General features: G+C 41.7%; 1 protein-coding gene across 1 annotated transcript in view; it reads right to left on the bottom strand.

Annotated features, from left to right (window-relative positions):
- Positions 1–395: 395 nt before the first annotated feature.
- The window catches only part of LOC139726892 (biotin--protein ligase-like), a 30,783-nt gene continuing 15,505 nt past the window's right edge, over positions 396–15,673 (bottom strand). The window contains exons 4-11 of the mRNA XM_071637886.1: positions 13,429–14,375; positions 11,690–11,839; positions 8,527–8,801; positions 7,559–7,626; positions 6,731–6,891; positions 2,711–2,825; positions 1,532–1,745; positions 396–573 (exon numbers count right to left, since the gene is read on the bottom strand). Coding sequence (XP_071493987.1) covers positions 396–573; positions 1,532–1,745; positions 2,711–2,825; positions 6,731–6,891; positions 7,559–7,626; positions 8,527–8,801; positions 11,690–11,839; positions 13,429–14,375 — 2,108 coding nt within the window. The remainder of the gene's footprint in view (positions 574–1,531; positions 1,746–2,710; positions 2,826–6,730; positions 6,892–7,558; positions 7,627–8,526; positions 8,802–11,689; positions 11,840–13,428; positions 14,376–15,673) is intronic.

The raw sequence follows: 15,673 nt of genomic DNA on the forward strand, positions 1-15,673 counted from the left end.
GTGGAGAAAGACTGATGTTGTCTCAATCCAAGAGTACTGGTGGGTGGTTCGGGGGGGGGGGGGGGGGGGGGGGGGGGGGGGAGGGATAGGGCAAAGTAGGAATACACGACCGGGGAATCCGGATGGGGAGGGTGTGGTCCACCGCTTCCCTCAGTGCTTGCTGGTTTAATTAAAGACCAGCAAGATAAAAGATAACGCTCTGGAGCATGTCAAAGCTGTTGTAGAGAGACGGGCCTTGGTGGGGAACTGGGAGGGGGGGGTGGGTGTGGTCCATCACCTCCCTCAGTGCTTGCTGGTCTTAATGGTGATAAGGTTCTGGAGCATGTCGAAGCTGGTGTAGAGAGACGAGACTTAGTGGGGAACCAGGACCGGGTGGGTGTGGTCCATCATCACCCTCAGTGCTTGCTGGTCTTGATGGTGATGAGGTTCTGGAGCATGTCAAAGCTGTTGCCGTCGGGCTGCACGCTGTGAAGGGAGCCATCTTGCCGTCTGACCGATAGGAAGCCGCTCTTGTCCAGACCAGTGATGGTCACTTCCTCACCGTCGGGCCTCTCCAGCCTTACCTTGGCATCACTGCATTGATCAAAATGGATATTAAGATCCCGGTCAGCGCAGTGTCCTCATGTAATGTATGTAATTGACTATTTGGTGTGCCAATTATGGTTCACAATGACATACACTCCGTATGCCTTGTTTCTGTAAACTTGCAGAAACCCTTCGTATGTTCATGCATCTATCTGATAACTTGCCAAGCTCTTTTATTTGCATTTGGTTACCACTCCCCCTCCATAAAAACAAACATACACATAAACAAATAAACAAACAAACAAAAGAACAAACACAACAGCAAATAAAAAAGAAAGAAATGCAACAAATATAAAATCTCAATACAAAAATAAGAAACAACTACAGCTGTTTCTTATTTTGTAGTTTCCAGACAACTTTTGCCAATCAGCGAAGAAAGCACTTGCATCATGCTAATCAGCAAAGCACAGTAAGGGTTAAATGATCATGAGAGCATAGGGTGCGTTCAAATACTCTCCTAAAGCAAACTGTACCGTACTGTATCCATGCCAGAGGAGCGCTTGAACGCTCCTAAAGTGTACCGTACCGTACAGTACCAAGCCAAAAGTGGACCACTTCCTGATGTGCTCGAAAAGGGTACCAAAAGCATATCAAAACTTTGCATGTGAAGAGTGCGCCTATCATATTGCGCATGTGTCATAATGCAAAGACATCGTTCTTTTCGTTTGGGACAGCTGAAAGTAGTTCAAGAGCTCCAGGTGAATGACCCTTTTGCTACAAAATGCGTGACCTCTTCTACAAAATGCGTGACCCCTTCTACAAATAACTCATGAGGTACGCTTTCTCAAGAGAATGCTCAAACGCTCCAAATCTGGCACAGTACGGTACAGTGCGCTTTAGTTCAGTTCGCTTTGATTCGCTTTAGAGCGCTCGAACGCACCCATAGTTGAGCCCTTTACAAGGCAGATACTCTCTTCATAATAGGCTTCAGCCTGCCATACTGTACCTATGGAGCCAGCGCTTGTAGTAGACCGGCAGAAAGCTTTCCGCTCCCTTCTCCTGGAAGGCGTTGATCATCCGCTCCATCTCCGTGATGCTGCGCGCTATGACCATCTCCATGGAAATGGGGCTGAGGTTGGTGCCCTTTTCGGCGTTGTACTTGTGGAGGATGTCGTTGATGCAGGTCGTGGGGACGCTGTTGGAAACGTTCACTCCGACACCTTGACGACAAAGAAAGGGAAAATGTGGACGATGAAAGTCAGTTGCAATTCTTCATTGACACGAAAAACTGCTGTATATAATCAACCCAGCAAACAGGTGCTTACAATTCAGTCACATCTGTAGATGTCTGTGAAAAGTTTAAGGGGAACTCTGTTCCTGTTAAAAGATAGTCTGCTAAGAAAGAGTAAAATTTTGTAACCACAATCATGAAAATTTGATTAAAATAGGATAAAAATGAAGCAAATCATAAAATTTCGAAGTTTTTTTTGCTAATATTTACAAAGCACTCCTCAAACAGTCAATATGAATACACAAGTGAGTGCGTTGATGTCATGCCCTCAAAGCTTACCATATAGTTAGTACACAGAATCTTGAAATTTCCAGTTTTTTGTTCAAAAGCATATATGCCCCAGTCCAAAATCCTAACACATCTGACTGATCATTATTATGAAATTATTCAGCAAAGAATGATGAAGATACAGCAGAAAAATTTACATTTTACAAATTTTTTTTTATCATGATTAATGAAAACTTATGAGATAATGACACTGTCACCTCACTTATATGCATATTAAGTGTTTGCGAACTGTTTTGTAAAAATTACCAACACTTCACAATTATACGTAACTTCCCTAATTTTTGGATCAAATTTTCACTATTCTGCTTACAAAATTGTATTCTTTCTTTTCAGACTAACTTTTAATTGGGCTGGAATTCACCTTTAAAGACCACAAAAGCATTTTGTTCAATATATCAATCTGGAAATTGATAGACCTTGAAATAAAGAGAGAGAGAGAGAGAAAAAAAAAATATATATATATAAGTCTTCACTTTTAACCCACTGGGGATGAGTCCTGAGTATACTCGGGCATGTGTTTATGGGAAATGCGTGTTGTAGCAAAATCCGTCCGTCCTCAACGGGGTAAGATTTAACAAGAAAGTCACCAAAGGATCAAATTCATACCGATGATAGCATGGAAGACTCCGTCGAGACAGGACGAGTTCACGATTACGCCGCCCAACTTTTGCTGGTTACCATAGTAGATGTCGTTGGGCCACTTGAGTCGAAGGTCAAAGTCCTGCCATGTATGAAAAACAAATGAAATGGGAAAATGATAGCAGAGTCTTGAGTAGCAAATAATCAAATATTCCACTAGTCAGAGAAGATGGAAAAACATAATTATATCATAATTTCAATCAGTCTTTGTTTCTATACAATTCACTATTTAACCAGAGAGCTATTTCTTTAAAACTCAACATTTGAAAATCTTTCCAAAAAAGAAGAAGAAGAAGAAGAAGAAAAAAAAAAAATGGCCATTTAACCCGTTGAGGACAAGTCCCGAGTATTGATATTCGGACAGGTGTCTATGGTAAATGCGTGTTGTGGCAAAATCAGTCCATCCTCAACGGGTTAATCATGTGTATTCTGTCAGCCTACGGTGTGGTTGCTTTGATAGAAGTCTACTAATCACTATAAATCTTCCATACATTACAGTGAATGATAATGATTAAAATTGTATGATTGCAAGAGTGTGCTTAACCGGTTGAAGCAGAGTCCCAAGTACTGTCAAACGAGGAATGTTTGCGTGTACGTGTATTTTAATTTTGCGAATTTCGCGAGAGCCAAGATTCGCAAAATTTAAATGCATGCGAAAGTTCTTGTGTACACTATGCGCATTGAACGTCAGAGGCAACTCGCGAAAATTTAATGCCGCGAAAAAGGCCGTCGGCTCCAATTCGCGAAAATTTCATGCCATGAAAATATTGTATTTTACAGTACACTGGATGGGCAAATGTATATGGGAAATGCGCGTTGTAGAAGATCAGCCAGTCCTCAATGGGTTAACAAGACAGTATATATGATGAGTTCAAATTTTTTGATTAATTTTCTTTTTTTTCTCCCCTTGTTTTTCTTTTTTTTGGGGGGGGGGGGGGTGAGGGGGCTGGAAATACTCATGATTATTTGTATTCATTGTTCTCACCCAAGAAACAGATTGACTCTCACACCTCTATCCAACTGTCTTTGCCTTATGCCCAAATTAATAAAGCTTTAACCAAATCTGGCAAATGAGGACTTACTGTTCATTTACCAATAAAATGATTGGATTTGAAATATCACTGAAATAGGGAGCATATAATGTCAGCCTTTTGTTTTAGCCATTTTCACTGCTCATCTCTTATTGCGATAACATAACTGTGGAGTTTTGCATCGACACTAAACACAGGTATTCCATTTTTTGCCTTTATAAGTCCTGCTTCTATTCTGCCTGTAGAGGGCGCAATTCTGCTTTACCAATCTCTCATGATTGGAGCCCTAACACCTGTAAAATTTTACAGGTTTTTTGGCGTTTCAGCGAAGCAGAAACTGGTTTGAAAATTTGGATTGAGCGCCACAGATAGGATCCGCCCCTAACACCGACCAGAGTGATCTCATTGGTCAGTTTCTTGCTTGCTGCTAACCGAAGCGTGTAGCTCGCACACTGCCCAGTCGACGGGTGCGTGCAGGCGGGGTGCTCTATGCTCAGCCGCTTCTCACATCCTGGTCACTGATTGGTCGGTGAGGAGACCGCCGACGCTGTGCTTGAATGAACTTTTCGAGGATTGCTAGGGCTTACCTTCTATTGTCCGGAGCTGAAAACTGACTTGCGTGTCCCTTGATCGCGATTGCGTTGAAAGGAAAACTTTTAGGGCGCTTTTCTCAAAATAGTGATTTCCCAGACGTCTCGACATGCTTTCTTTTAAACATCGATATCTCCGCAGCCGATTATTTTTGTAATTATTGTTATATATCAATTTAAAGCAGAAAGATTAGGGAATTATGTCATGCAATTTTCAAATAATCGAACTTGCCCGACTTTAGGACCATTTTGTTGTAGCGGGTCACAATTTAATTTCAGGCTCCTCACACTTTAAGATCTCCTCAATAATGTATCTAAACCACACCCCAAGAACCAGTCAAAATTTCCTAACCATAGTACACCTCAATCATCCCTTTGTACACTCCTTATTCCATACACTATGAGACATGTCGGCGAACAGCAGCAAACATTCCTGCTTGTAAATGATTTGCATACCAATGGCATGTGTGGGTAACGGCATGGAAAGAGTCGTATGCCTCGGAAAGAAAGCAAGCAAGCAAGCAAGCAGTAATTATTGATGAAGATCAGAGACCCATCCCTGTCACACAGTAGCAGTCAGAGCCAGACACAGAACAGGGATGAGTAGGGGTGGGGAGATTCTACTGCAGCAGGCTGTCCCATCAACATTCCCCAAGTCACTGGGCCACTGAGGCTATCACGGCGAGCCTTCTATGTCCCTGGATCTCAAATGCCAAGGGGTTACCTCCCCCAACAGATGATGGGCAGGGATGGGGCGTCTCAGGACCTAATTTATGGCTATGAAGACAGTGTCGGGCTTCACAGACACTTTAAAGGGACTGTACAGTACTGGTTGAGGTGATGATTCAGGTTTATACGCGTGTAACATTTTTTGGTGAGATAATGAGAAAGCCCTTATGAAATATGAAAGAGCATGTAATCTCAAGAAGGATCCAACATTTATTTGATGAAAATTGGCCTTGAAGTGGCTGAGATATCCAAAAAAGCGATCCTCATAAAATTGACAGGCCATGACTTTTATTACGATCTCTTTGTTTTACCTTGTTTTTAGATATCTCTGTCATTTCAAAACCGATTTTCGTCAAATAAACTTTTGATTCCCCTTATAATTGTATGCTCTTTAACATTTCATAGAGTGGTTTCTAAATATCTTGCAAAATGTTACAAGCTGAATCCTCACCTCAACCAGTACTGAACAGTCCCTTTAAAGGGGTTGTTCAAAACTCTGCTATATTGGATAATGACTCTATCACGATCAATACATGCAATAATCATTTTATACATTTACATTTTTTAAGAGTCAGTCCTCATCATCCACAAGTTATGTGATATTCATTGTATAAAATGAAACCCGTGCAATGTCATAGGTGTAACGAAATTGAGAAAGCTTTAACAGAAATTTCAATATCCCAATAATGACATTATGACTGCATTTATTTGTAATGAAACCCTCTCTTGTTGCTAATGTTTCCATCATGTGAATGACATGTTCTAGTATACTGAATGAAATACTTCATGTGTGTATATGCCACAGGCTCTGGCTCTGTGCACATAATATATTGTAATGTAATATAATATAATGTTTGTTTGTGAGTGTGCATGTGTATGTGTCTGTGTTAGGTACATCATTGCATTCCATTTCTGTGATTGATGATAAAGTAGCGAAGCTGTGCAATTGGGTGAATGATGCCTGATGTCTCAATTTTTGTATGTATTTGTTGACGGCAAAAACTACTTTTCTACCTAATTGAATGTAGCTGCTGCACTGATGTCAGTCTGTTTAAGTCTCAAAGGGTGTGAATTGTTATTTCTTATCAGATTACTAGTCTACAGACTGAATGACATCATAGATTTAAATTTTAGAATCAAGTCTAAGCACTGATAATGTGCACAACTTCAGAAGAATTTCCTTTAACTCCTTCTTGCATCAACTACACAATCATCCATAACAAAGACAGGAACTCTACAAGCACAGTCTGAGATAAGTCTGAAAGTTTTTAGGAGCTTGAACGAGCACCACGGGACATTTTGAGTTAAAAGTAAGAGCATTTGGGGGGGGGGGGAAAGATATGGGGGTAAAAACAGTATTCCCCTCACATAGATTTTGTGAGGGGAATACTGTTTTTACACCCATATCTTTTTGTGTGTAAATGTGTGTTACAAAAGAGCATAATACAGTGTTCAAATGTGCAAATAATATAGCAAAACTGCAAATGGATATAACACTTTGTTCTTCCATCTGGACATATCACAGTCATAACATCACAGGTGGACATCATGACCTGGCCGGTCAAACTGACCACCCACACCCTCCTCGCAACATTCAGCCAGATTTCAAATGAGGATATCATCGGGGGGCACCGTACCTCGTAACCCTTGAGTGAGCGGACGGCCTCCACCACGGCGGCCGAGGCGATGTGCTGGAGGAATGGAAGCTTGTCGGCCAGCCGCGTCCTGACTGGGATGCGAACGTGGAGCGAGAACATGGCACATCCTATGGGAGCCAGCCATCGGTTGCCGCTACGACCTGATCCAGGAAGAGACATTGGGGAAAAAAATGGGGGGGGGGGGGTTTACACTCAGATTAATTTTGGTTGAATACACAAGACAAACAGCAAAAGAGATACTGTGGGCATTACAGGTTGATTGTTTCTTTAATAGTGTAAAGCAAAAACTGTTCATGTGCCCATGGCACCACACAGGCAGCTATAGATGGATGCTCCGGATATCAAACAGGGGGCACTATGGCATAGTGGATAAGACTCTCAACTCAAAATCGGAGGAACCAAGTTCAATTCCTTCCCAGTGCTTACGTCCTTAGAGAAGATGATTACCCACTATGCCCCTCTCCACCCAGGTGTATAAATGGGTACCTGGAAATGCTAGGGTAATAATAATGGCAAGTCCCTCTGGTGTAGAGCAGTGGCAACACTGAAGAGGCTACCCTGGATAAAGAAGGCTTTAATTATTGTCATGATTATTTATTGTATTATTTAGGTACTCGTACTGCATACATAAATGTATAGTTACGGCAATGGTGTCTCGCTCAAGGACACAAACAGTTTGAATGATGCATTTTGTGGCATTGGTTTGTTCCACCACAATGCTCCTTTAAGCCACCGTGAAGTTATCTCTGAAGACTCAGACGTGACATCTTTCATTTCCTGCGCAGGCTGAAATGCGAAGACACTTACCCTTCCCACCTGTCATTCTCGTTGCTATGCAGACGACACCGACGTTGTCGGGAACTTTGAACATGAATCTGGGAACATGAGAATGTGAGAAATATTTCTGGTTTCAAAAAAAGTGCAAAGTTCTAACAATGCAAATGCTGCATGTAATCCCACACTGCATTACAACCAGTATTTTTTAATTAGGTGATCCGAGTATCCTGTCGGATCACCTTCTGTATCTGTACTGATTCTTTCTTTTTCTTTATTTCTCCCCAAAAGTTGTGCAGAGGTTAGCTCAGAAAGTCCTCTGCCTATCAATTTCAAAATTATACCATGTATGTATCATGTCCCAAAGACGACAAATCTAGTAAAATCATTGTGATCAGTCGACTGTGACGTCACTATGACGTCATTATATGAAAACACATTTTCATTCATATCTCATTAATGGAATGGAATTTTTCAGTAAAATATACGTCACATATAGTTCAAGTCAAGCTGATTCTAGACATACTCTCAAAATTCATTCTTTCTTTTTTTGTTTCACTTCGGGTTTTGCAGAATATGAACTCCAGCACAAAATGGCAGAATAGATATATTACCTCCAATATATGAGAAAAGGAAAGATGTCACATTTATCTGTGAGTTTTGTTTGACTCTCAAACTAATTTATTTACAAGAAAACCAATGAAGTCACTCATTTCCATTCCTCTTGCTCTCAATGTGCCTTAGAACAGCAAACTTTATTTAAAAGAGAAAAGAGTAATACCGAACGATGAAATATCACCTTCTGTTGTTCCAAATTAAAACTGAGTTTTAGTACAAATCCATTGGGAGGGTGGGAAGAATTATGCTTGAGGACGATGACCGCCACAAAACTACAATTGCGTTACAAGGTTTACTCATGACATTTTGTAGAGTTTGAGTGACTTTGTGCATCTCGTTTTTCTTGGGGGTGGGGGAGGAGGGGGGAGGAGGGGAACTCTCACCCTTCAAAGACATCCATTGTCGTGGGCAACACTTCGGCGTAGAGCACCACATTTCCCAGGATACTGGTGGTCAGGTTGTTGCGGTAGCTGTCAAAGTTGAAGAGGCTGCCCAGCGGGAGGTTCTTGCGGCCGATGACGACGGGGAGGAGGGAGGGGCTGACGTGCTTGATGCCCGCCTGGTCGTAGATGAAGTGGAGGGAGACCGGCGTGCCTCGTAGGATGGGGGAGGCATCTTTCTGCCCTGCCGTGATGGCCTTCAGGAACTGCTCGTTTGCCTATATTGGCATGGACATTGAAGAATTGATGGAACAAGATTACAACAAACTGAAAATACTGCATGCTTTTTTTGTTGACTTGTTTTCACCATTATGAGGGAATTTACACTATACCTCAAACACATGTCTTCATTCAAAAGTGGATGCAGAAAAGTTAGAACACATCAGAGAAGACTGAGAAAACAATTACAATTTTAGAGGTTGTGCTATTTAAGTCCACATGCTGTCATTGTTGGATGAGAAGGCTATTCACCTTTTTTTTTTCCAGTATTTTTCATGAAATTTACAACATTGTACCTCAGTTCACAGTTTCTTTGTTTTCAGTACATTGTTGTGTTATAATGTGTATCAAAATATCATAACTATATTAGTTCGAAATGAAATAAAAAAAAAAAGAAGGAAATAAATGACATGCAGAATCAACCAACAACATTATTATGGGTTTTGCAACGCATAGTCATATGAGAGTGTTGCTACTCTCATACATCTCAGGAGAAACAGTCATTGCATGATTCTTCTTTTTGTGTAAGGATCATAATGCTTTTATTCTCCATCCACTAAAGAGAAAGAAAATCCTCCAATGGAAAGTCTAGAATATCATTTTCAAATCTTCATAAAGCAAACTCACTGTACTTTTTAATATCAATTTTTATTTTTTTTAAAGAAACAGGAATGCAACGAAAAAAATGTCATTACAATCAAGAAAACAATTTTCCTAGTGACTGTATTATTGCCTTGGCATACAACTGTATTACCCAGACATCCAAGTTATCATATCATCAATTTCTCAAATCTGTTTCCAGTATTCATTAACCTATTGCTAGCCCATACCTGATTATCTTTGCTCTCTGAGACAATCTCCCATGGTAAATTCTCCCTTTAATTTCTCTCTGTCTCTTACAAACAAATAAATAAAAGATGAATAAATAAAAAAAAAAAAACAGCATCCTTGGTCACATTAGCAGAAGAGGAGGGGGAAAAACAGAAAAAACAAACAAACCAGAAGAGAGTGAACATTAAGCCTATGTGTAGATCAAAGCCAATATCAAACAATGTCAAGTTTTCCTCAAACTTTTTCCTTTAATTTCTCCATCTCTCTATAAAAAAAAATAAATAAATAAATAAAAACATCAGAGCACCCATGGTCACATTAGCACTGGCAAGTTTTCCCTTAACACTTTTTATCGAATCAATACTGACTGGGATTTCACAGGAGCCGAATGCTCCCCCCGGATGGAGGATGCACTTGACGTGTCATGTTTCACCTGTTTTCTGCTTGATCCTCAGGGAGAGGGGGGAGGGGGGAGGGAGAGGGGGGCATGGGAAGGGGGGAGGGGTTGTTTGGATGGAGAGGTCATGTCGTGTGGATATTGATTTGCTGAGTGGCGTGACTCTGTGATTAATGATGTGGAATGATGTGCGCACTAGCGCTCGCTCGTCTGCGCTGGCGGACTACGCAGCATGTTGCGATGATGACGCATGTACATGATGCACATTCTCAGCTGGAAGGCCCACAATTCTGACGTACAGTGTACATGTTTCTTGGAAGGGATGCATAAAGAACAGGGTTCTTGGAGAAGAGGCTCAAGGAAAGTTGAATATAACTATCATTTCACTGCAGAGGACATACACTGTACAGACTACCGCCAATTCTTTCTAAAAGTTCCGGTGGCATTAAATGTACATTATGTAGCTACATGTACTTCCTGCTGTAAACATCATCAGAATTCCTTGGTAGTCTTTGCTTTCTCTTTCCTTCTTTTCTCCTAAAGGGATTGACTACTCAGACATTTTTCAAGCCTCCACAACGAAGCACATTTTCAGGTGTTCCATTTGACAGATTTTGACTATTCTGGGTACACATGAAAACTGAATCTGGAAAAGAGGAATTCGGAAATGAATGGCCCATGGAGATGAGAGAATTTTGATGCCCTGAGAGGAGAGATTTACATCATGTGAATGCAGTGAAACAATGGCATGAATAGCACGAAAAGGTTTCATAATCCAGGGCTGCACACTAGCCCATTTTTTCTACTGGCCCGACCTGTCTGTTGGACCAGTAGTAGGTACCCAGTTTTTCTATTTTTTTTTTTTTTTTTATTGATTCATTTCTGAAAAAGTTACTGGTTTGACAGTGATGTTTAGTGGTCAGGGACCATCGGACCAGTGCCAGTGTGCAGCACTGCATACACGTAATATCACCAATATGTTATTCTGTATATGTAGGCCTACTAAGATCTGCTAAATGCTCTTGGGTGGTCATGTTACTCAACTGGATGATTCTGTATACGCTTCACTAGAATAAGACAGGATTTCTTTAATATTCTCTCCCCTCTTTCCTAAACTGGACTGATCGAGAGCCGGCTACTTTGAGACACCTGCGACAAGTTATTGAGATGTATTGATGATTGTCCCTGTCAGTGTGAACAGTACATCATACACTGTCTTACACAAGCAAACAGTGAACATGAAGCTTGATACAGTCCAACCTCTTATATCCAGCCTCCCTTTATCCGGATCTCTCTATTATTCGGATGCGATCTTGGCATGATTTTTTTTTTCAACGTAATAATTACGGGGAAAAGGTGGATTTTAAACTAAAACAAAATTCCTACATAAACCATATGAATTACATATTATTCTCCACATAATTAACATATATTCATATCTAATTTTCATCTAAATATTACATGCATTCAGATATTCACTACTCCCAAATCACCGGAAAAACATGGACAGAAAACTTTTCATTGAATCAGGGTATGGTACAGGCAATCGTTCTTCGGCAGCTGCGTGTATTAAACATTGAGTCTCCCATTTCCGGCCAAGTCCCTTATTCGGATTAGCCCCGGTCCTGACACGTTTGGATAGGAGAGGTTGGACCGTACCTGATTCACGCCGAGCAGGAAGGCTGGCGTGAGCTGGGGCGCCCTCTGTGTGCCGCCCTTGGCCGTGATGCAAGACAGTCCGAGGCGTACCAACATGTCCACCGCCATGTCCTCCTGAGTTCCCTCAAGGTGGCCTTCAGGGAAGCAGATCTAAGGGGAGGGAGAATGAGGCAGAAGGAGGCACAGTGAGGTTTAAAAAGTTGTTCTTATAACCCTTTCTGCAACAGGGACTTTAGACGGTGGGGTTTTCTGTGCTAATTGACACTCTGCATAAACACATAAAGGGTTAATTAAAACAGCAATCATTTCTTGGTAACACAATTAAAGATCAAGCCTGAGCTCAGTACATTCTGACTTTCGCTGACCCCATTCAGGTGCCTTTATTGTCTATGACAAAAGAATTTGTGAGCGCATCAGTGCACACTCTATTCATACCTCGCACCCCATTGATGTTTTCATTGTTCGATGGTACATGTACATGCCTGTACATTTGTAGTTGACCATGAAAAGGGGATACATGCACCGCTTTACTGCTTTTGCACAGGTGGATTACAACCTTTCTGTCCTCTGTTGACCTGCAAAGAGAATCTTGTTTTCGGGGCATTGAAGGCTCTCAGAGAATTGCGGGAGGAACGGGTTAACCCTAAAAAGACTGGGTGGGGGGGGCCTAAAAGGCCCCCCCCCCCGACATTTCGCGCGATTTCTCAGCAACACGCAATGCTCTCGCCGCGATGCTCTATGACTTTTTTCTTTCGAGTTTCCCGCACATTTTGACACCAAATTTGTGACGCCCGGGGGTACGGTTCTGAAGTTACATAACTTTTTGTACATGCACGTGAGACCGAAAATGGCTCAAAAATGTGATTTTGTGTACAAAGTCAATACAAATTGAGTTTATCACATGGTTCATATAAATATGCTTATTTTTACACTCAAAGGCTAAAATCAATTTGTTTTAGTAGTATTATGCTTCAAAAAGGGTCTGCCACAAATTTTGCTGAAAAAAACAAAAACAAAAGGTCGAAAAAACAAGGAAATACATAAGAAATTCATAAAACAATAAAATAAATAAGAAATTAATTTTGATACCGAATTTTTTTTCAAGTACATTTGCTAAGAATGCTACAAAGAATATCTAGACCAAAAATGAGCACTTTTGGAGCTTTATTTACTGATTTAGATAAAAAAGTCTGATTTCTCGCATAAATTAGCATAATTAATCAAAATAAAATAAAAGAAGACTATTTTGCAAAATTTAAATATACGATCTTGTAGATTACATCGCACACTACCATTGTGCAAATTTCCGCGGCGATCGCGCGATCCACGGCCGAGATCTTAAGGGGGGGCCCTTTAGGCCCCCCCCAGTCTTTCGAGCTACCAAAATAGCCCAGTCTTTTTAGGGTTAAGTGATATCAGTCTGTAACATTTGCCTGCTTTTGCTGTTACTTCTTCATTAATTTTTCTGAAAGTGAAGTTTCCTCATCTATATCTAGCAAGCAAAAGGGTCACCATGAATTTAAAACACATGTGAAGCATTTTCTTTCATTTCAGCAACATTACACACTGCATCAAAATCAATGCATACTGGTATAAGTTTCCCACTCTGTTGACTTTTTTATGTTTGAGGAAAACAAACATGCATACTTGCATTCACTTGTACACAAACACTGACAACACAAGTGAATAGAACATGTTCCACACAGGGCAAAAGTAAAAGTGGGTGGTGGAGGGCTTACTTGTGAGAATATTGCCACACCGCCGTTCTTCTTCTCTGATGCCTTGACCACCATCGGTAGCACCCGGTCCTGTCCCAGGACACTGACCATGATGTTGGGCGAGCCCTCCCCGTCGCCGATCTGCAGCCGGCCGGGTCCGCTCAGGCCCTCGACTCGGAAGGCCTTGGACTTAACAATGCCCTGGTATGACGCCTCCACCTCCTTTTCCGTGGGTGGTCCACCCTGAAAGCTCACATCGCCGAGGGAGAGGGGGAGTCCAAAGTTGAGGATGCGACCGCCCTTCTCAAAGTGGGCCATGAACCGCTCCGTCGTGTCCTTGTCGAGACTGCCGTCACCGGCTAGCACTACCAACGCACAATTGTCCGACCATGGCTGGGTCAGGGTGCTGGGTTTGAGGAGATAGATCACATACTTGTCCTGTTCCAAGCAGTGCTGCAGGGCAGCCTCCACGGCTCCGTAAACCTCATCCTCGACTTCCGATCCCGTGTATATCAGAACGTTCGGCGGCTTACATATTCCGTCTCCCCCCGCGGCGGGGTCTTTATGCCTCAGCGACTTTGGGAGGTTTCCGATCCCGTTTGAAAGATTCCTCTCTCCATCTGGGAGAAAGACGCTGCCATCCGTTGCCCCAGCGACATGGCTAGGACTGTTGGGGAACTCCACGGAGACACCCCCGAGGTCGTCTTCGTCCAGCTCTCCCGTGCTGGACAACGAACTCGAATTCTTCTGCTTCTGCTCCTCCATCTTGCGCACAAACTCGGAGGAGTGCTTGCGGCGCAGGTACCGGTTCGGCTGCCGGTGGAGCTGGGGCTTCTTGCCTGCTGCCTCCAGGGGCGACACCCTGTGGGGCGAGGCAGGGATGGGTGGAGTCATGGCACCAGATGCTCCCTCCCCGACCTTTAACCTGTTGTCAACCAAGTTGAATGCTTGTCCCTGCACTTCCACAGCTGAGAAAAGAGGAAAAAAGATTCAATTGTCACTGACGCCACACATGAATACAACACCTTTCTTTAGATATGTATGAACATAGAATTATATTCATAGAGAAGATGGAAAGATTTTTCTGTGATACCAAATGATCTGGCTGATGACTACTTTTGTTTGATTCTGCCAAACAACCATCAAAAAGTCTTAAGTCCTGTCTGCAATCCACCTGCCCACTTTCCCTAATGCCATGTACATTTGTATCATCTGATATCTATATGCATTGTATGCACTAGCCCAAGGCACTAGCTGGTCCACATACAAAGAAAATCATGGTGTTGGCATTTTGCTTGCCAGCAAGTCTGAAGGGTTCTCACATCACTAACACAAAGCCTTGAAGTTGCAGGTACTATCTTGCTTGAGATTAGCGCACAAAGAAAATGGTAGCGTCAAAAAGTAAATCACAAAGCAGTAGGTTTTTCCCAACTTGGTCAAGTTCAATGTGCCACTGACAGACAGCATGCAACTGACTGAACTCATATTCAGCTTTTGAATACTGTAAAAAATTAACTCTCTGCAATGTGGAAATTTTAGAGTATTTCACACAGCCAGAGGCTAGTGCAGAAATAAAAGCAGGCAAATATTTTTGCATGCCATAAGTTCCAATACAGGGTTCATACTCTTTCTCATGAATTAAATTCCATGACTTTCCATGACCATTTTAGCCAGAATTCCATGACCTTTCCATGACTTTTACATAATTCTTTTTAAACACATTAAACTGAAAATTTGATCTCAAATCAAAGCGAAGCAAAGGGAATACATCTCACAAAAACAACAGATAAACTTCTATAATTTTTGCAATTCCATGACTTTCCATGGCCTTTTGATGAAAATATCAGTTTTTCATGACTTTCAAGGCCTGGAAAAAGACTAGGCCAAATTCCATGACTTTCCAGGTTTTCCATGACCCATATGAACCCTGCAATAGTTAATGTCCTGAATCTGCAAAAATAAAAACACGCAAAATTCATCTTACCCAGCTGAGTGCAAAAATTACTCGCACGAAAATACCCACTTTTACAGTACCACACCGTAGTTGTACATGTAGGGTCCTACATGATATGATACCTAAATGTGCACAAGAAATGCCACAAAGTTCCATTGGCAGATCAAACTAAATTGGTCTGATGGTCATTTTGCCTGTAGCAGGGTAGTGACCTCCTGTCATCTGTGTAAAATCCTGAACTAATGATCAACTTCCCAACAAAAATAAAGTAAATAATCAAGAAAAATACGTACGTATAAGCCACAAAAGTAA

The sequence above is a fragment of the Diadema antillarum genome, unplaced genomic scaffold, assembly GCF_040938485.1.
Source record: "Diadema antillarum isolate AM-2024a unplaced genomic scaffold, OU_Dant_1.0 seq00000103_RagTag, whole genome shotgun sequence".
Taxonomy (NCBI): Eukaryota; Metazoa; Echinodermata; class Echinoidea; order Diadematoida; family Diadematidae; genus Diadema; species Diadema antillarum.